Source organism: Eurosta solidaginis, chromosome 3, assembly GCF_040869045.1.
Source record: "Eurosta solidaginis isolate ZX-2024a chromosome 3, ASM4086904v1, whole genome shotgun sequence".
Lineage (NCBI taxonomy): Eukaryota > Metazoa > Arthropoda > Insecta > Diptera > Tephritidae > Eurosta > Eurosta solidaginis.
In genome coordinates, this window is record NC_090321.1 from 75,000,719 (window position 1) to 75,020,614 (window position 19,896).

The 19,896-nt window shown below is 40.5% G+C and overlaps 3 protein-coding genes across 9 annotated transcripts in view; 2 read left to right on the plus strand and 1 right to left on the minus strand.

Moving 5' to 3' along the window:
• The first annotated feature begins 1,742 nt into the window (after positions 1-1,742).
• Positions 1,743-8,045, plus strand: LOC137243976 (protein transport protein Sec24C-like). 7 transcript variants are annotated; one of them, XR_010950705.1, is made up of 8 exons: positions 1,743-2,602; positions 2,665-4,642; positions 4,708-4,932; positions 4,993-5,300; positions 5,354-5,777; positions 5,833-6,016; positions 6,071-6,205; positions 7,448-8,045. XR_010950705.1 is itself a non-coding variant. In XM_067772362.1 (5 exons), the coding sequence occupies exons 2-4, from the start codon at positions 4,292-4,294 to the stop codon at positions 5,261-5,263; spliced, it is 696 nt and encodes a 231-aa protein (XP_067628463.1). In that variant the 5' UTR covers positions 1,743-2,602; positions 2,665-4,291; the 3' UTR covers positions 5,264-5,300; positions 5,354-5,819. The 7 variants fall into 7 exon arrangements, 1 of the variants encoding a protein (XP_067628463.1); XR_010950704.1 differs by having other exon boundaries at positions 4,711-4,932; XR_010950699.1 differs by having other exon boundaries at positions 4,859-4,932; positions 7,448-8,043.
• A 1,811-nt stretch (positions 8,046-9,856) lies between these two features.
• LOC137246463 (uncharacterized) lies at positions 9,857-11,741 on the minus strand. Its single transcript, XM_067777560.1, has 4 exons — positions 11,520-11,741; positions 11,228-11,462; positions 10,239-11,159; positions 9,857-10,172 (listed from the first exon to the last, which is right to left on the minus strand). Exons 2-3 carry the CDS (start codon positions 11,289-11,291, stop codon positions 10,243-10,245), a joined length of 981 nt encoding a protein of 326 aa, XP_067633661.1. The 5' UTR covers positions 11,292-11,462; positions 11,520-11,741; the 3' UTR covers positions 9,857-10,172; positions 10,239-10,242.
• Positions 11,742-12,409: 668 nt separating this feature from the next.
• Rab4 (RAS oncogene family member Rab4) overlaps positions 12,410-19,896 on the plus strand; it is a 118,818-nt gene continuing 111,331 nt past the window's right edge. Inside the window, exons 1-2 of the mRNA XM_067772363.1 lie at positions 12,410-12,720; positions 12,802-12,882. Coding sequence (XP_067628464.1) covers positions 12,705-12,720; positions 12,802-12,882 — 97 coding nt within the window. The 5' untranslated portion in view covers positions 12,410-12,704. The remainder of the gene's footprint in view (positions 12,721-12,801; positions 12,883-19,896) is intronic.

A 19,896-nucleotide genomic window follows, 5' to 3' on the forward strand; every position in this document is an offset into this window, starting at 1 on the left:
TCTTCTGCGAGACGAAAATCGGGTATCACCTCTTTCGCCCATTGAATCTCTGCCAGAATTTCTCCTACGTTGTCGCTTTCCGCTCTAATCTCGAGGTCTGGCATACGTGCGGATCTGGTTAGGATCCTTGCAGCCGCTCTCCTGTGCTTGTATCCAACTTCACTGGGATTTGGCCGCTCACTAGGCTTCGTGAAGGCCGTGGTTGTCGGGGGTGGGCCACGCGGGGCATGCGCACCAGCTTCAACCGAGGCTGCATTCTGCATACCTGCTGCGTCTCTGCTAGTGCCAGGAGTATCCCAGAGAACACCCCTTTGCCCTGGCTCACTGCCTAAAGTTTTGTTGGGGAGAGGGTTCTTACCCGGCATCGCCACTGGTCTTGAACCATCCCTTTTTTAGCCATATTCTGGCGGTTAGAATGACCCTGCATCGCACTGGTCACCGTTGTGGTGGGCAAAAGCCCTCCCGCCCTTTGAAGAGCGCCGGTTCTTTTTTGTTTTTTTGTTTTGTTTTGTTTTGTTCATGTTCCCACGAGTGCCGGAGAAAAGTAACGTCCACCCGGGCAGAGATCCGCAATACCCGGGTAAGGTCTCCATACAACCTGGTGCGACCTGGTGCCAGGAGGGCTCCGTTCGTGACTGGGCTATTTAGGGGCCCCCAGTCTGGCTGATCCTCGGCACGGAAACGCATAACGCCTTGATCCAGCCCCGAGAAGGAAAGTAAACAGGAAAGAAGGAGACAGAGAGAAAGAGTAAAAGAAAGAGAGAGAAAGATACCCCAGAAACCATGGTCAAGAATCATTTCCGTGTAGCCAGGCTATTAATGAGTCAGGCACACAGCCCTGATTCCTGATCTTAGTTGGACACCGTCCTGACATCATACAGGCTCAATACTGTAATGTCCATTTCCAGTCGGCACCCTCGTGGAGGGTTCAGTTGGGGATTTACGCCGACCAGAGCGCGAAATAACTTTTCCGTATTATTTGCATTGTTTTTGCTGTGAAAAAAATTTAAGTTAAAACATAAACTAACACATGTCAAATTATTTTATTTTGTGTACAATATTGGGCTCCCTTTCTCTTGGTGGGAAATGTAATTAACAACTTGGTTCTCTAACTGGACTCAAATGTAAGATTCAATGGTGTTGATGATGGATCTTCGGTATCGTAGGCGGAGCACGCTACCATCACACCACGGCGGCTGCTTTTATAATTTATTCTTCATTAATTACGCTTCATTACTGCTATCAACCAGGTGTTTATTTCTCACAATAAACAGCTGTTGGTTTGGAGATTTTTTTCAACTCCACCTCAACTCGTTATATAATGTAAGATATCAACTGGAGAAATGGGTTGAATATTCCTTTGAGAACTGTACATTTCTCAAAATCTCTCGAAATTAGGATAATAATTGGAAAATATTAATGACGTTGGAGATCAACTGAAAAACTTAATTTTACAAAATTTCTCAAATGTTGGATAGTGACTGGAGAAAGAAGTTGGATATCAACTCGAGAACTATGTGGTTTAAGAATAATTAAATAATGATGTTGGATATCACTTCCGGAACTAGATAAATATTTCCCCGGAGAATTTTTTTCCATGTTTGTTGGGTAAACAAAATCCAGCTGTTACCGTATCTACAAATTATCTAGATAATAAAAAAATCAATGTTGCAGCATAACCAAAAGGCGGCCTCAAACTGTGACTGAAAAACTGCTCAGTTGTTTAACTGGAGTTTAAATTTGACTAGAGTTTAAGCAAACTTAGTTTAAGCTTGGCTTAACCAACTACTGATAAACCGGGCCTAATTTGACTTTCCGATAACGTTTCGTCAGTTTTTTTAGCTTGGAATTCAAGGCAATCTATACCAGGTGGTGGCAAAGCGAAATCAACAAATTCACCGTACAGAAGAACGTCAAGTCAAAAGAAAATGTTCGTTGATTTCGATTAACTGACATGTAGTACAAGGCGTTGTGTGGAAAATTATGTAGAAGAAGCAATCAGCTGTTGGAATAACAACACCTCGTACTGAATTCGCCTTGTTGGAATCCAAGCATGGTTCAACTATATGGTTGGCTCATCTGTACAATAACAAAATATGTCTGTTAAAATTGTCAAAATCTGTGTATTGGTGTTGGTGCGAACGCCACTTAGCAGCTTTTGTGTGTAGTAAGAAAATATTGCCAACGTGTTGGTTTCATTTGGAGTTTGCCATCTCCTTTTGACAATCCCATCGACCATGCAATGAAATAAATAAAATCAGCTGATGAGATGTGCCAACCATATAATTAAGCCATGAAGGCATGGTGTCATATAGGTATAATTTGGAGAGTTTTCACCATTGTGAGTCACAATTCACAATGCCCAAAACTGTTGTTAAAAAAATGGTGTTGGCAACTATGGTGGTCAGCATGAAAACAAATAGAGTTGTGCTTTTTCGTTCATTTCAGATATTCGAATCTTTCGTTCTTTTTCTGATGAACGAACAAGTTGTTCTTTTTGTTCATCTGTTCTTTTTTTTCAAGCAAATTTGTTCACTGCTGCTCGCACCAGCGAAAAGAGCCAGCAAGTATAGAGGGGGGTGTGTATGCAGCAATACTTTGTGTAGGTATATTTAAATGAGTTATGAATAAATAAGTTAATATATATATTGTTACGAATATTAGCAAAACTGAGGAGTGCTGCCATCTCCAGGCCGATGCTAAGCAGTGACGTGAATTCACATCAATAATTCAATCATTATGTATCTACATAAACGAATCAATAATTGCGTCTACACATATGTACACATTCCGACGAGCAACATTTACATACAAGGCAGCGAGAGATGAGATGTCACACACCGATGAATTTACTTATACGCTTATGTGTGTGCGGGAGACTGTAAACTACAAACACATGCATATATCTTATCTGAGTTGTCACAAGAGAGAGCAATAAGTTGTGCACGTAGTTGTGGCTGGCGATTTTGTAGCCGAAACAACTAGTAAGTTCTGGAAATCGAAGAGCCTAGAAGTATGCAGCGTAAACTATAAAAGCGGGGCAAGCGAGTAAGAAGAAATTCAGTTTGATTTGAGTTGATCAGCAGTTACGACTAAGACGATATCTAGCGAGCAATAGCAGTATTATCTTGATTAGTGGAGTTTCATTTGAGCTATCAGTTTGGTTATTAAGCTATTCGTTGCACAGTTTGAGTGTTATTGTGAAGTACTATAATAAAGGCAATTTTTTCCATTGTTCAATATTGGAGTTATTTATTCAACAGTTTAGTGATTCGAACTTAGCAGAGGATTGCAAATAAGAGGATTTGCCAGTAAATTCGTTACAATATATATAATTAACTTCAAAAAAAGTTACAAATTTCGGAAGATCCAGGAAATTGAAAGAGTAGAGACACAAATTGTAAATATGAACTTTTCAAGTTTAATAAATGTAATAATTAGTTTCTTACAAAAGATATTTTTCATAAATAGTCCATACATAATTGTTGTAGCAGTGCCACACACACATGACCACACAAATCTTTAGTGTAAGTGGCATCATCGACATTCTTGCTCACTGTGAATTTCAGCGTATGTGTGTATGAATTTACAATGTTCGCGAACGAGAAGAGAGAAAGAATAACTTTAGATAAAACGCTTTTAGTGTGAAAATGAACTAAAAGAACAAATAGAACCCATGGTTCAGTTCAAAGGGTTGTGTAGCGCAATATATAGCTTCTCCAACCCAATTGTCAACCTCACCTTCGAGCGGCGAATCCCGTTTCACTAACAGACGAGGCTCTGGCGACCCCAAGCTCCTCATGGAACTTGGGGGTGGGGAGGGAGGGATGGCCTGAAGGTTTAATGTGGCCATATAAATCGTTCCCGAGATGGTCGGGCCAGCACCTTAATGGTGCTGTGTTACCGGAGCGTATCGGATCTGTATCCGACAAAGGACCATCCCATCGATAACACTCCCCAAAGCCTTCGGGGAGTAACTAATCGCTACAACAACAACAACAACAACAACATGGTTCAGTTATACAGGTTGGCTCATCTCATCAGCTGATTTTATTTATGTCATTGCATGGTCGAAGGGATTGTCAAAAGGAGATGGCAAACTCAAAATGGAACAAACACATTAGGCGCCTTCTATTCTAAGCGAGCACGAAAAGAACACTCGCTTATTCATCGAATTACATTCAAAGCAACAACACTAACTCGGTTATTTTATCCAGTCCTCGCGAAGTCGGCTAATCAATAACCGAGTTGAGAGGTAGTGTTGAAAATAGAAAATATTGCTCTATTGTGAATGAAGTTTAAAATACACCAAGGAAATTTTTTGACATATAGAACTATCGCAGCCAACTTCACTCAAAAAGCGCAAAACAAAACAAAAGAAAATAAATCTTTTGTTATTACATTTCATTGCATATATATTTTATGCTGCATAATGCCGCAACAGCCGGGCTATCCACCACAACCTGGTCCACCTGGTTATCCTCCACAACCTCAGCAGCCAGGTCATCCTCTACAACAACCAGCTGCACCAGGTGGTTACATGGGTCAAATCATGCCACCAACACAACCTGGACAGGCGCCAATGCCCAGGCAGCCACCCATGCCGGGTCAACCCCCAATACCCAGACGTCCTGGTTATAAGGTATGCTAATACAACTAATATATTTCAAATATTGCTGATGATTGTTTTTCTATTATTTTCTTTAGCAGCACCTGCACCTGGTACTGGTATATATCAACAGCCGCAACAGTATGATGAAGCCCAACGCCATTTAGATCCCGATCAGATGCCAAATCCGATAAGGTTATCTTTGAAAATCAAAATGGCGCTGGTTGTGCTTTTATTACTTATCAACAGGGTTTATTACCACCACTGGTGACCACAAAATATGTGGTAGAAGATCAGGGTAACTCCTCGCCACGTTACGTTAGGTATTGATATTCGAAATTAATGTTTTGTTTGGCAATTACATTGATCTTTCTCGTTTGCAGGTCCTCTTTGTATTGCATACTTGCAACAGCTGATTTATTAAAAACAACAGCTTTGCCCTTTACACTTACCATCTCACCAATGGCACGAACGGTTGAGGGTGAATATGAGCCACTCATGTCCAACATCAATGCCTCGCAATCAATTGTGGACGCTGTACGCACTACATTGGATCCACGCAGTATGGACAAGCATATTGTTGATTGCAGTGGTAAGGCCACAATTTCAAATGATGGTGCAAACATTATGAAACTATTGGATATCCAGCCCTAAAACTCTAGTCGACATCGCCAAATCTCAAGATGCTGAGGTAAGTTTTTTGTTATATTAGAATGTGTAGAATAAAAATGTTTCTCTTATCAGGTCGGCGATGGCACCACTTCAATAGTACTTGAAGCAGGTGAAATCTTAAAACAAGTTAAACCATATGTGGAGGAAGGCGTGCATGCATTAAAGCTATACGTAAAGCATTACAATTATGCATGACCAAAATATGACATGGCTGTAAATGTCGAAGCGCCAATCAAAGGAACAACAACGTGCTTTATTGCAAAAATGCGCTGCCACAGCAATGTCCTCCAAACTTATTCATCAACAAAAAGATTTCTTTTCTAAAATAGTTGTGGACGCTGTACTTTTCTTAGTTGGACCCAATGTCATACAAAAAATTTAAATCGCATTATTAAATATAGAATAGGAATTCAAGGCTGAGCGTGATAAATCTGAAGTACGTATTGATAATGTTCAAGAATGCTGAATGGCGTATTCTGTACAATAAACTAGCTAAGTAAGGCGCCATTGTTGTGTTATCTAAACTACCAATTGGTGATGTTGGTACACAGTATTTTTCAGGTTGTGATGTGTTCTGTGTTGTTCGTGTACCAGAAAAAGATTTGGAACGTACAATGAAAGCGTGTGGTGGTGCTGTTATGACTACAGCTAATGATATTAATTCAAGGGTTTTGGGTCACTGTGATTACTTTGAAGAACGTCAAGTTGGTGGTGAACGCTTCAACATTTTCCAAGGTTTGATTTTGGGTTTGACATTGATTTTATTTTCATAGTTTATAATTATTTAAGGTTTGCGTTAATGCTAGAACATATACATTGATTTTACGTGGCGGTGCCGAACAATTTTTGGAAGAAACTGAGCTTCGTTACATGATGCTATATTGATTGTGCGGTGTACAATTAAACATGATTCTGTTGTTGCTGGTAAGTCAAAATACAAATTGAAAAAATGTCTAATCTTAAGGCCTCATTCTCTATTACGAAACGAACTTTCGTTGCGGATCAGAGACGAATTGCTAGTGTATTTGCACTATGTTAAACAATGGCAACTTATCACTTGACAATTACTTTTGCCTTCCTGTTAGTTAGAAACGTAAAGACCGAACAAAAATGATAGAGAATACCATTGCTAGACGAAATCGTTTGGAGGCGAATCGTTTGTCTGAGCTATCGTTCGCAATACAGAATGAAGCCTTTAAATTGTTAAGTAATATAATGAAAAGATTGTTCCAACTCTCGAAGAAAAAACTATTAAATTTGTGTCAGTGAAATGATAATTATTGCTTTTGGTTGTTAGTTTTGAGGCATCGTCTTTGAGTGCCTTCTGATTGTATATGCCGGTTCTTTTGCATTCTTTTACATGCATAAAGTGCCGTTGAAACCTTCCTCACCCTCTCCTCCACGTTGAGCTTCCATGACAGCTTACTGTCTAGGATGATTCCTAGATATTTTGTGCACGGTTTCTCCCTTAGGGTCGCCCCTCCTAACTTAGGGACTTTGTACCTCTTTGTAAACAAGACCATATGCAACGTCATCTGCGTAAACCGTAAGTTTTGCTGGTCCCTCGTAGAATCCCGTGAGCAGTTGGTTAATGACCAGAGTCCACAGCAGAGGTGATAGCACCCTTCCCTGAGTGCCCCTGTCCTCTAATTTCGTGGCCGCGTACAATCCCCATTGCGATGTAATCTTACTGCAGTTTAACATGCAGTCGATCCATCTGGGTATGGCTGGATTTACTTCAACGTAATTAAGACCACCCATAATCGCCCATTTAGAAACACTGTTGAAAGCCCCGGCAATGCTTAAGAAGACTTCTAGAGCATATTCCTTATATTCCAGGGCTGTTTTTTTTATTACAAAGCTCATCGATATAGGAAACAATAGCATAGGCGTAGAAGCAATAGTGACTCCTCCTGGTGGTAAAGGTAGCTATTGATATGAAGAAGTTAAACAGAAATTTGAATATGAGTTTTTTTTTAAGTTATTGCAAAAAAGCGTTGAGGATTTTTAATATCTTACGAGGTACCTTCGTACATGTTTCTAAGAATGAAGAATGAGACCTATTCAAACTTCGCTATACTTTAACATACAATAATTTATCCCATTTTAAAACAATTATCATTTTTTGATTTTATTAAATTTTATAAAATGTTTCTTCCTCTACAGTGCAATTTACTTATTAGATGGTAAAGATGGCTTCGCATTATCTCCGTCAGTAAGTGTGACAAGGTGGCCACAGCGTGACTCGGAGCGTCTCTTCAATAGCTCTCTAGTGGTGATGGTGACAGCAGAGAAACCCAACTGTTTACAAATGTTACACTTCAAAAAGAATCAAAATATCAAATATTTTACCTAAATTTGAACATTTTATTTGGTGTTCTTAAAACTTTTTTGAGTATACAATTTTGTCAATTTTAGTATAACAAAGTACAAGTTTTATTTTTATATTGCATTGATTTTTGAGTATTTTTTTTACCGAAAAGTCTTTAAAATTTTCTTTCATAAAAAAACTGTTTCACAATTTGTATAGAAGAAAATCTCAAACACCCTTCAAAAAACTTCAAAAATCAACGAGAATTTTGTTATACTAAAATTGATTTTGCTACAAAATTGTATACTCCAAAAAAGCATAGAACCATAAATAAGAAGTTCAAAATTTCGGTAAATTTTTGCGTTTTTCGAAAACGTTTTCGATACTGTTTTTCATAGCTTCAGTTAAAAAAAATCATGGAAGTTTTTTCGTGTAGTATCGGAAATAAAAAAAGTATTTAACTGACGAAATGTATTAATAATTGAGACTGCTATTTTTCTGTTCGCAGGTGTAAGTTCATTATCAAAATGTTTGATGTTTATTCATCTTAAAAACGTGTGCATAAAACACTGCCTTTCATTTTAAATTGCTTTATATGTTAGGAAATTGAAGTACAAATTAATTTTAATTTCTACTAGAAGTATGATATGTTTAAACGGTTGTTTTTTATGAAATTGGTGGTTTTGAAAAAATTTAAAAAAGATAGGATCCGTAAATTGCCTTATATTTTATGAAATTGATGAACGAATTAATTTAAAAAATTACTAAATGTATGAAATGTTTATGCTGTTATGTTATGTTGTTATGAAAGAAAGTGAATAAAACGATTGAAAAGTTGCCTTAAAGTTTTAGCTTTTTTTTGTTTAAAAACACATTCTATTTAGCATTTAGTATTTTTAATAATAGTGCATAACTATACAGATGAACCGTTTCTTTGCAGAGTGTCACAAGTACACTTTTCTATGTATCGAATTATTTAGATTGATTATAAACAACCGGTAGAGTTAGGTTACTCTATGTAGAGTTCAGTCTGGATTATAATCATGTTCAATTTTACGATTATTTTATTATCAACTGGACTCATATGTCAGTATTATTATTAACAAAAAAACTAAAAAAGACATTTCATATTTTTGCCAATGATTTAGTTAAATTTTTTCGAATACGGTTTTAAGAATGCTTGCTTGAATGGAAATAACTGTAGCTTACCAAAATTGCAATAAGTTCAATGATTTCGAAAATGTACTTGTGCCAATTTCAATAAACGGTTCAAATATTATATCCACATTAGAGATATACGCCGCCGATAAACGCCGCCGCCGTGGTGGACAGTCGAACTAGTACGAAAACTGAAGCTACGCGGTCATCCATAATGGGCTCTTATAACATAAGGCCGGAAAGCAACATTTCACATCTTTCAACTTTCATTCTAAAATATCGTTTTGATTTAACGAAGACTATTGAAATCAATGTTGTGAACACAAACGTCTGCAAACTTTGGTCTACATTTTAAAAATTTGATCCAGGGTCCTTGTAAAATTTTAATTATGTAGATGCGCCGAGGATTATACGATACCCATGTCGCAATGACATCCACTTAGACTGCTTATGATTTCGAGGGCGGCATCCTTGGCCGAATAGTCACTCCCTAACGTTTCAAGGTGCTTCTCTGGTGTAGCTCGGAAGTATAGCTCGACAGAAGCATCCGTTGGAAAGTCTTCGGAGCTACACCAAGAGCTTCTAGGACAGTGACGTCGACGAAGGTATGAGTTGGAAGTCGCAGTCCTATAGCCTCCGTGCTGTCATATGGTGTGAGGGTCAGGTGTGGTAGCGACTGGTGGTCGGGATTGCTACTGTTCGCACATCGGGAATTGTAGCTCCTAAAAACAGCCGAAAAATCTGGAGGCTACATGTGCCACTAGAAGCATGAGTATTAAAAGACCACTAATAGCAACCGTAAGTCGCCTTTGTGTGTGACCGCCAAGGAGCCACAAACTACGCCGAAATATACAGACAAAAGTGTGACCATTTTATGTATCTCTTCCGAAATGGTCAAACCGTTGATTTCCTTAAATAAATACAAACAAAACCTTTCCTAAATATTTGTTTAAATAGAAAGATCAAGCTTTTTAAAGTAAAAATACCGGAGTACGCCGCCGCTGCCGCCGCCGATAAAAGGATCGGCGTAAACCTCTAATCCACATATACTTACGTAGTTGCTAACTAATTCTAATCTCTTATTTAAATAATTATATGGGACTGCATTTATTACAGTTTATATAATGTTATTTAATTTTATTTTCTGCTTATCATTTTTGATTTATAACTCATTAGTTTAACAAGGGTTGACAAATTGTTATATTATTAAAAAAAAAATAATAATATTTTATAAAATCATAGTACCATACAATCACTGGAGTCAACATCCATGCCACGTATAGGGGCTTTCTTAATGGTAGTACCAGCGTCACCATCATCATCGGTATCGTCGCTTGTGCTGCAAAGTTTTTTCAATAAATAACCAATTTGTATTTGACAAAAGCGTTTGGTGCCTTTAGCCATAGTTGACATTGATTTGATCTTAAAATTTAAAATATATATGATAGTAAAATGTATATATTAATTTTTTTCATGCTAACCACTTACGACATTAAATGATGTGATTCTGTATCAAATAGTTGAAAAGGTTTTGCCTCCTGTCAAGTGCTTCATCAATACCGGATTCATCCCTTTCATCCTCAGTAGCGAATAGGGTGTCTGTACTTTGTTCGTTCATGTCATACAAGTCGTCAAAAGAAATGCAAATGTTATGCAAAACGCATACGCTGACTACTATGTTAGTTATCATCTTAAGGTCAGTTTGCTCTGTAAACATTAAAAGCCTCCGAAATCTGCCTTTCAACAAACCAAATGCGTTTTCAACTACCATTCGTGTAGATGAAAGTATTTCGTTGAACTTTCTTTGCGCATCATTTAAATTTCCATAGTCTTTGAACGGTGATACTATCCACTTGTTCGAAGGATACGCGGAATCTCCTATGATGAAATGCGAGTTGGGAAACATTTCCTCATAATGACTTTCTGCGTCTTCAAAGAGTTTGGATCGTCTTAGTACCCTATAATCGTGAAGCGATCCTGGTTCACCACAGGTAATATCAATAAATTTTTTGTTACAATCGACTACGGCTTGAACCACTATGCTGTATGCTTTCTTCCTATTAAAGTACATTTCCTTACAATTCTTTGGTCCCTTAATGGCAATGTGTGTGCAATCGATTGCCCCAATTACACCCGGAATACGTTTCTTTTCACGAAATTGTTCTGCATTTTCATGCAAATAAGCCCCTTGTGGCCACTTTATGTGTTCATCGGCTATGGACACCAAAAAAGTAGCAACTCGCTGCACTACTGACCACGCTGCCGACTGAGCCACCCCAAACAAATTACCTAGTTGTCTGAAGGTCACTGTGTTGCTCACGTACCAAATATACATATATACAGACTTTTTGGCCGTAACTGGTGGCCTTCCACCGCTAGATGGATCAGGGGCATAATTGGAATATCTCACTAAAAGGAAAAATAATTTAAGTGATTTAGTATTTACAAACTTATATGAATAATCTATTGGATATTACTAATAAGGTATTCCACAGTTTCACGTTTCAGTCTCATGTGCATCTTAAAATCTTTCTGATTCATCGCATCAAGAGTCGCTTCGAAATTTTCGCACTTTACATGATCTTCGTTTTCGGTGTCAGAGTCCTCAGAGGAGCTGGAACTTGCGAAAACAGCATCCAAGATTTCGTCGACAACTTCTTCCTGCCTACGGGCACGCAATTCACTCTGGTCATCCAAGAGAAGAAATTCAATCTGAAAGATTACTACACCTTATTTCTTTCTAATTTCTTTAATTAATTAGTAATTTACCAAATAGTTTTCCGGAGCACTAATTTTGCTTTTCTTTTATTAGTATTTTGCTTATTTATTGCCAGTAAGTTTTCAAAAACGTTGTATTGCAAATTTCACGAGTTTTGCAACGAAAATATAAAAAAGGCGCCAAGATAGGTGTTCAAAACACAACAAATATTATAATTTACAAAAATGTTTTAATTTTCGTGCTTAAACAAAGAAAACGTCAATAATAAACAACAGATGATTTTGACAGCTGAAATGTTACCAGTGTTGTTAAATACATGCAGGGAAATTTTAACCGAGTTTGGCGTTCTTTTCGCACTCGCTTAGAATAGAACGCGGCTAGAACATAGTGTACAAGTACAAGTGTGTTGACTTATCTGTCAAGCATTCTGACAGGCACTCGCTGGATTCGGAATGACAGCGAATTCAAAATGGATACCATTACCGAATGCTCCGAATGATTGAAAAATTGAAAAAGTCGAGACGATTGGTAGACAAAAATGTTGGTGTTGAGACCAAAAATGCGACTCTAGACCTGAGATTTCCATCAGGTGAGCGAGGCTGTTTGTAGTTTTGACGTTTATCGCTTAGTGAACACACTTGGTATAGGTACACTATGGTTCAGAACGAAACGACCCAGCTCTAAAAACAAAGAAGTCTCCACTAGGTCATAGTGTACCTATACCAAGTGTGTTCACTAAGCGATAAACGTCAAAACTACAAACAGCCTCGCTCACCTGATGGAAATCTCAGGTCTAGAGTCGCATTTTTGGTCTCAACGACAACATTTTTGACTACCAATCGTATCGACTTTTTCAATTTTTCAATCATTCGGCGCACTCGGTAATGGTATCCATTTTGAATTCGCTGTCATTCCGAATCCAGCGAGTGCCTGTCAGAATGCTTGACAGATAAGTCAACACACTTGTACTTGTACACTATGCCGTGCATTTTTCATTGACGGATAAGAGTGAAATTTGTGTTATTTCGCAATTTAAATAATTTTCTCTATTTACTGAATCATTAGCACAATTAAGTTACTTATGTGTAAGCAACAAAGTGTTTGAAATTTGAAAAGCATATGTAACACAAAACAAAATCAAGCTGCACTCAAAACTGCAACAAATACTACTGGCATAAAGTGAAGGAATCAAATTGCAAGTATAGATTAATTAAGCTCCACACGCAGAAAATAATATGTCAGAATCGTACGGTAAGATTTGGCATTGTTTTAAAACTCGTGAAATTCATGGGTACAAATTATATGAAACAATTGATTTTTCTTCTGTTGCAGATTATCTTTTTAAATTTTTAATCATTGGAAGTGCGGGCAGTGGAAAAAGCTGCTTACTACATCATTTTATAGAAAATAAGTGTAAGTTTTTTAGTTTTATTCGGTTGCCTTAATTTAGTTATGTACAGTGACGGTCAAAAGTCTACATACGCTATTTCCAGTGGATTGATAGACTAATAACTTATCTGCAAAATGTGCTTCTATGATGGAAAATAAAAAAACATTCTGTGTTTTGATGACAGCTTTTCCCTAGAGTTGGATCAGACCCACCGTTGTCTGGATTTGGGAGTAATTCTTACATTACAATAAAATAGCAAGGTTATTGGAAAGAAAAACTAAACACAGTTGACAAAAATCTTCATACAGTGTACAAATAATCTATTTTAGTGTGAACACCCAGCCAGCATTTTTTGAAAATTTTGTTCAAAAAATATTTAAATATCATACCCCAAGATGACTAAAAACGTTCAAATTTAAAAGCATTTTCTGTTCGAAAATTAATGTATCCTCGGGAGAAAAAATGTGATTATTCTTGAATAATCATTTATGATTCATATTTCGAAACGCTTTTTATTCATATTTGATATCATTGAAAAATTGAGATTTAATTGTTTTAGAGTAATATTGGACTTCTTTTCACAGTATGTTATGGAATCGCATCTACAGTGGAGAAGCAAGGAAGGCAGTCGGCAACATATTGTGGTGCACTGTGGCTAGTCATGTTGTTGTTGTTGTTGTTGTTGTTGTTGTTGTTGTAACAATGCTCGCCCCACCTAATAGCCGCGACCGATCACAAATTGTCATCAATATCCTCTAACGGGAGTCCAAGGAAACTTGCCGTTTCAACAGGGGTGGACTATAAGGAAAGGGGTGTTAGAGGCGTTGGTTCCACATTACAATTGAAGAGATGGTTGGTGTCATGTGGGGACACATTGCAAGCGGGGCATACATTTTGTATGTCGGGGTTGATTCTGGATAGGTAAGAGTTTAACCTGTTACAGTATCCAGAACGAAGTTGAGCAAGAGTGACACGCGTTTCCCTGGGGAGTATGCGTTCCTCTTCCGCAAGTTTTGGATAATTTTCGTTAAGTACTGGATTCACCGGGCAATTCCCGGCATAAAGGTCCGACGCCTGTTTATGGAGTTCACCAAGGACCTGCTTGTGTTTTTTCACTTCATACGGCTGGGTTCTCAGGTGCCGTATTTCCTCAAAATGCTTACGGAGATGACTCCTTAAGCCCCTAGGCGGTGCTGGTTCATCAATCAGATGTCTGTTGGGATGCCCAGGTTTCTGGGTATTCAACAGGAACTGTTCGGTCAGCATCTCAATTCTCTCCCTGATGGGGAGTATTCTCGCCTCATTATGCAGATGGTGTTCTGGGGACATAAGAAGACAGCCTGTGGTGATGCTGAGATCAGTATTTTCGCAGGCATGTAGTTTCTTCCAGTGGGTGATTTTTAGGCTTGGCGACCATATGGGTGACGCGTAGCACGTAATCGGCTGGCTAATTGCTTTGTATGTAGTCATGAGCGTTTCTTATCTTTTCCCCAAGTACTGCCAGCGAGGATTTGAGGATTTTGTTACGGCTCTGAATTCTCGGAACAATTGCGGCTGCGTGCTCACCAAAATGTAGATCCTGATCAAACGTTCAGATTTTGGGGTGTCGGACAGTCGATAGCGTAGTGCCATCGACGTGGATGTTCAAAATGGTCGACATTTGGGGCGTCCATGTTGTAAATAAGGTCGCGGAAGATTTAGTCGGTGATAATGCCAGGTTTGGCGAGGCGAAAAAACTGGAGAGATCAGGGAGGTAGCCGTTTATTTTATTGCATAGCGCATCGATCTTTTGGCCTGGGCCTGTGGCCATTATTGTGCAGTCATCGGCGTAGGAAACGATTGTGACTCTTTCCGGTGGTGAAAGTAGCTTAGATATGTAGCAATTAAACAAAAGTGGGGATAGGACACCACCCTGTGCCACCCCCTGTTTAATTCTCCTTGGTTTTGATGTTTCGTTTCTAAATTGCACCGATGCCTGCCGACCACCCAGATAATTTGCGGTCCACCTTTTAAAACATGGGGGAAGGGTAGACCCTTCCAGGTCCTGCAGTAACGAGCCATGGTTGACCGTATCAAAAGCTTTTGATAGGTCTAGCGCTACGAGTACTGTTCTATGGTGGGGGTATTGATTTAAACCGCAATTTATCTGGATGCTAATGGCATTCAGCGCGGTGGTAGTGCTATGGAGTTTTCTGAAGCCATGCTGATGAGGGGCTAGCTGCAAATTTGCTTGGAAATAAGGGAGCAAAATGGCTTCAAGCGTCTTTGCCACTGGCGATAGGAGAAATATCGGACGATACGACTCACCTATGTTAGCTGGTTTCCCAGTCTTTAGTAGCAGGACCACCTTGGCCATTTTCCATTTCTCAGGTATGACAAAGGTGGAAAGAGACAGATTGAAGACATCCACTAAATATTTGAACCCCTCTTTCCCTAGGTTTTTAAGCATCGGCATGGCTATGCCGTCTGGGCCCACTGCTTTGGATGGTTTAGCACGACCAATGGCGTCCTCAACCTCTTTAGCGGTGATGGTGATTGGTGACGCGCTGAATTTGTGTTTATGTGCGCGTCTATTGGCTCTCCGTCTATCTTTGTCGACCGTAGGATGCATTATATATTGTCGGCAGAAAGCGCTCGCTCATTTTTGTCGCCAAAGGCGATGGAAACTTTGTCTTTGTGCTTAGTCGGATTCGATAGGGACTTTACGGTGGACCAAAGTTTACCCACACCGGTAGAGAGGTTACAACCTCTTAGGTGCTCCTCCCATTTCGTCCGCTTGTGTTCATCTACAAGCAATCTGATGCGTTGGTTTATATCCCTTATTTGGGGGTCGCCTGGGTCAAGCTGTCTTATAAGGTCACGTTCTCTCGCTAAGTTTGCGGCCCCCGCCGGGAAGTGGGGCCGGATTTCGGGAATTCTCCCCACGGGAATGAAATGTGCCGAGGCGGATTTAATGACCTTACGGAAGGCACGCTCCCCTTGGCGGGCATCAGTCGGGATAGGGAGGGCAGCTAGGCGGCTGTCTGTAAAGGATTTATATTCTTCCCACTTTCCTTTTTTGAAGTTTATGAAAGTGCGTTTTTCAGTGACGATGAAGTCGGCGTTACGCTGAAGCGAAATAAGTATGGGCAGGTGGTCGGATGCCAATGTTACCATCGGCTGCCAGTTGACGCAGTTTACGAGTTCTGCGCTCACGACTGAGATATCTGGCGAGCTGTGACAGCTTCCTACCATACGTGTGGGAGCGTCTCCGTTTATTGTGCAGAACGTCGTTTCTTCTATTTGATCCGCCAACATCTCACCCCTACTGTCCGCCCGCAAGTTTGAATGCCATAGATCATGATGGGCATTGAAATCGCCTAAGATAATGCGATTGTTGCCAGTGAGTAAGGCCCTGATATTAGGGTTGTATCCACTGGGGCAACAGGTGGCAGGAGGGATGTAGATATTGATGATTTCTAGGTTTGCATCGCCTGACCGGACAGATAGGCCTTGACGTTCTAAGACATTGTCCCTGCGGTCGATGCCAGGATCAAATATACAATATTGCACAGAGTGGTGTATGATAAACGCGAGACCGCCTCCATTTCCGCTCTCGCGGTCTTTCCTGTGGACGTTATACCCAGAGCAGGTCTGCAATGCAGATCTTGCTGTGAGTTTAGTCTCTTGAATCGCAGCAATGCGGATGTTGTGCCGCTTCATGAAATCGACTATCTCCGTAATCTTCCCAGTTAGTCCATTACAGTTTAACTGCAGAATTATGAAGTGCATAAGGGGAGACGTCGCCACTCGGGGGGTAAGTGACGGGTGACTACGCCTGGGTTGGGGAAGGCCAGGACGCAATTGCTGTTGTGGCCCTAGGACTGGGCGTCCTTGGGCAAGCATTGGGGTACCCGGATGATTTGGATTTGCGACCTGGCAACATGGCGCGATGAAACCCGTCGGGGGGTTGCCGTCGCGGAGACCAGAACATCTAGGGAAGTGGCACCACCCAAGGCAGGAGCTGCATTGGGCGGATGTCGCAAACATATATATTCTGTGCTGGCAAACGGTGCAAACGGAGGTAGGGACTAAGAGTCTGTGTCCCTGACCTACACGATTGCTGCCGGAAAAGAGGGGGGGGGAGAAGACGGGGGCAGGGGCTGTTGCTCAGCATTGCTTCCGACTCTACAACGAAGATTGTAGTTATGAGTGGTAGCAGCTGTTTGAGTTGTTGGCGCCGTGGGTCGCGAGCAGCAGCGGGTACTTGTTGTGGCTTGCTGAGCAGCGGGGCTGCTGGAAGGTAGGGGGGGCGCTTTTACGTAGACTACGGGACGCCCTTGGGCGTGAACAGCAAGGAGCCACAAAAGATTTATAAAAGTTACGTGGACGTCGGGTTTTGGGATCAAGCCCAGAACAACCTGTCCGATGCAACCATCCCTTGCACGAGACACACTGAACAGAGTATGACTGTCCTAAAAAGATTCTTTTCCGGCAGGCTAGTCATGTCGGCTGGGCGGGGTTCTTGCCAACCTTGCTGTCCTGCGCCATAAACAGTAAAATTCCTATCATGCCTATTCAAAACAAACTGTCAAAAAGCGCAGAACTCATTCAAAACGCTTACATTTTAAAATAAAACGACATCCGGCAGAACCGGATGCCACAGACAGACCCTTAAACATTCAAAATTTAAAATTCAAAAAAATCTAACGCAAAAAGGATTAACCGAACCGGCTATGACCGGTTACTAACTTGCTGAAACAAAAGAAAACTAAAACGGCTGAAAATAAAAATAAATAGGCCGAATATACATAGGGGGCGCCGCGGGTGTTGTTGCGACGCCCGGTGCTTGATCCCACCCTGAAATCCATGGCCACCGACGCACCTGATTGTCAGTGGCCCCTTACCTGTGTTACCTATGCCTTCTAAATCAAAATAATGCCAGTATTCCCATTTTAATTACAAAAGTTTATTAAAAATTCATTTCAAAATAGTTCATAGACTATGGATTCAACCATTTGCGATTATCGTTAAACGTATACCGCATTCTTGAAAATGTCCAATACTATTATGTATATCTGTACTAGCCTTTACCCGCGGCCCCGTCCGCAAGGAGAAAATAAAATATATGTGCTATTCACGTTAGCCTGCTTATCAAGTTATCTGTTTAAAAATTATTTTTGTTTAATGTATTTTATTTTTGTAATTTAGTAAAAAAAAAAGAACTAAATGAGAAGATAGGCTGAAAGGCACGCTTTCATGAATAGTACAATACAGTTTTTTCGAATTAAAAAAATATATTTTGTTTTTAAATTACAATTAACTGATATGAAAGGGGTGAACGAATTACTACTCATAGAACAAAGGAGTGAAACTACAATTAGCTAAAACCAAAGAGAATTTTTTAGATGAAAATAGTGTTGCTTTTTCGGGTATTTAGTTGGTTAAAATATTACAAAAAGTGTAATTATAGTTATAACAGTTCCTTACACGATTATAGAACGAAAAAGCTGTGTTAGAAGATAAAACATCCCGAATTTTAATTAAGAATAATTAGCAGCAAATCCACGGCCATAAAAGCTCATAATTTAAAAAGGCATGTGTGCTGAACTACCGGTTTCGAAGAGACCTAAAATGATCCCGGAAGGGTCCCAAGATGATACTAAAATTCTAGGACAGATCCTGAATATCATCCAGAAATTAACCAGGAGGGGTCCCAAAATGATTCAGAAATAGTCCCGAAATTGCCCTTATCGGTTCCCGTACAGATCCCGAAAACCATCCAGAAATGATACCGCAAGGCTCCCCAAATCATCCCGTATTAGTCCGGAAAAAGTACAGGAATGGCCCCGACGGGATTCCTGACAGATCCCGAAAACCATCCAGAAATTATGCCGGAAGGGACACCAAATGATCCCGAAAAAGTCACGAAATGGCCCCGACGGGATCCCGGATGCATCCCGAAAAGCATACTGAAATGATGTCGGAAAATACCCCAAATGATCCCGAAATAGCCCCGTAAAAGTCCTGAAATGATCCCGACGGGATCCCGGACGGATCCCGAAAACTATCCAGAAATGATGCCGGAAAGGTCCTCAAATAATCCCCTAATAGTCCCGAAATGACCCTGACGGGATCCCGGACGGATCCCGCAGACTATCCAGAAATGATGTCGAAAGGGTCCCCATTTGAGCCCGTATCAGTCGAGAAGAAGTCCCGAAGTGACCCCGACGGGATCCCTAAAACTATCTAGAGATGATGCCGGAAGGTACCCCAAAATGATCCCCAAATAGTCCCGAAATGACTTCTACGGGATCCCGAACGGATCGCGAAAACTATCCAGAAATGATGCCGGAAAGGTCCCCAAATGATCCCCTAATAGTCCCGAAATTACCCTGCTGGGATCCCGAACGGATCCCGAAAACCATCTAGAAATGATGCCGAAAGGGTCTCCAAATGATCCCGAATTAGTCGAGAAAAAGTCCCGAAATGACCCCGACGGGATCTCGGACGCATCCCGAAAACCATGTAGAAATGATGCCGAAAAGTACCCCAAATGATCCCGAAAAAGTCCCGAAATGACCCCGCCGATGCCGGAAGGTACCCCAAATGATACAGAAAAAGCCCTAAAATGACCCCGACGGGTCCCGAACGAATCCCGAAAATCATCCAGAAATGATGCCGGAAGGGACCCCAAATGATCCCGAAAAAGTCGCGAAATGACCCCGACGGGATCCCGGACGGATACCGAAAACCATCCAGATAGGATACCGGAAAGGTCCTCAAATGATCCCCTAATAGTCCCGAAATGACCCAGACGGGATCTCGGACGGATTCCGAAAATCATCCAGAAATGATGCCGAAATGGTTCCTAAATTATCCCGTATTAATCGAGAAAAAGTCCCGAAATTACCCCGACGGGATAACGGACGGATCCCGAAAACCATGTATAAATGATGCCGGAAGGTGCACCAAATGATCCCGAAATTACGCCAACGGGATCCCGGAGGGATCCCTAATCCCATCCAGAAATGATACCGGAAGGGACCCCAAATGAT

Coding starts and splice junctions, on each gene's coding strand:
- LOC137246463 (XM_067777560.1), bottom strand. CDS start 11,291: ATGAATCAGAAAGATTTTAAGATGCACATGAGACTGAAACGTGAAACT. Junction 11,160..11,227: donor AACTGTGGAATACCTTATTA/GTAATATCCAAT, acceptor TTTTCCTTTTAG/TGAGATATTCCAATTATGCC.
- LOC137243976 (XM_067772362.1), top strand. CDS start 4,292: ATGAAGTTTAAAATACACCAAGGAAATTTTTTGACATATAGAACTATC. Junction 4,643..4,858: donor CCAGACGTCCTGGTTATAAG/GTATGCTAATAC, acceptor ACTTATCAACAG/GGTTTATTACCACCACTGGT. Junction 4,933..4,992: donor TCCTCGCCACGTTACGTTAG/GTATTGATATTC, acceptor TCTCGTTTGCAG/GTCCTCTTTGTATTGCATAC.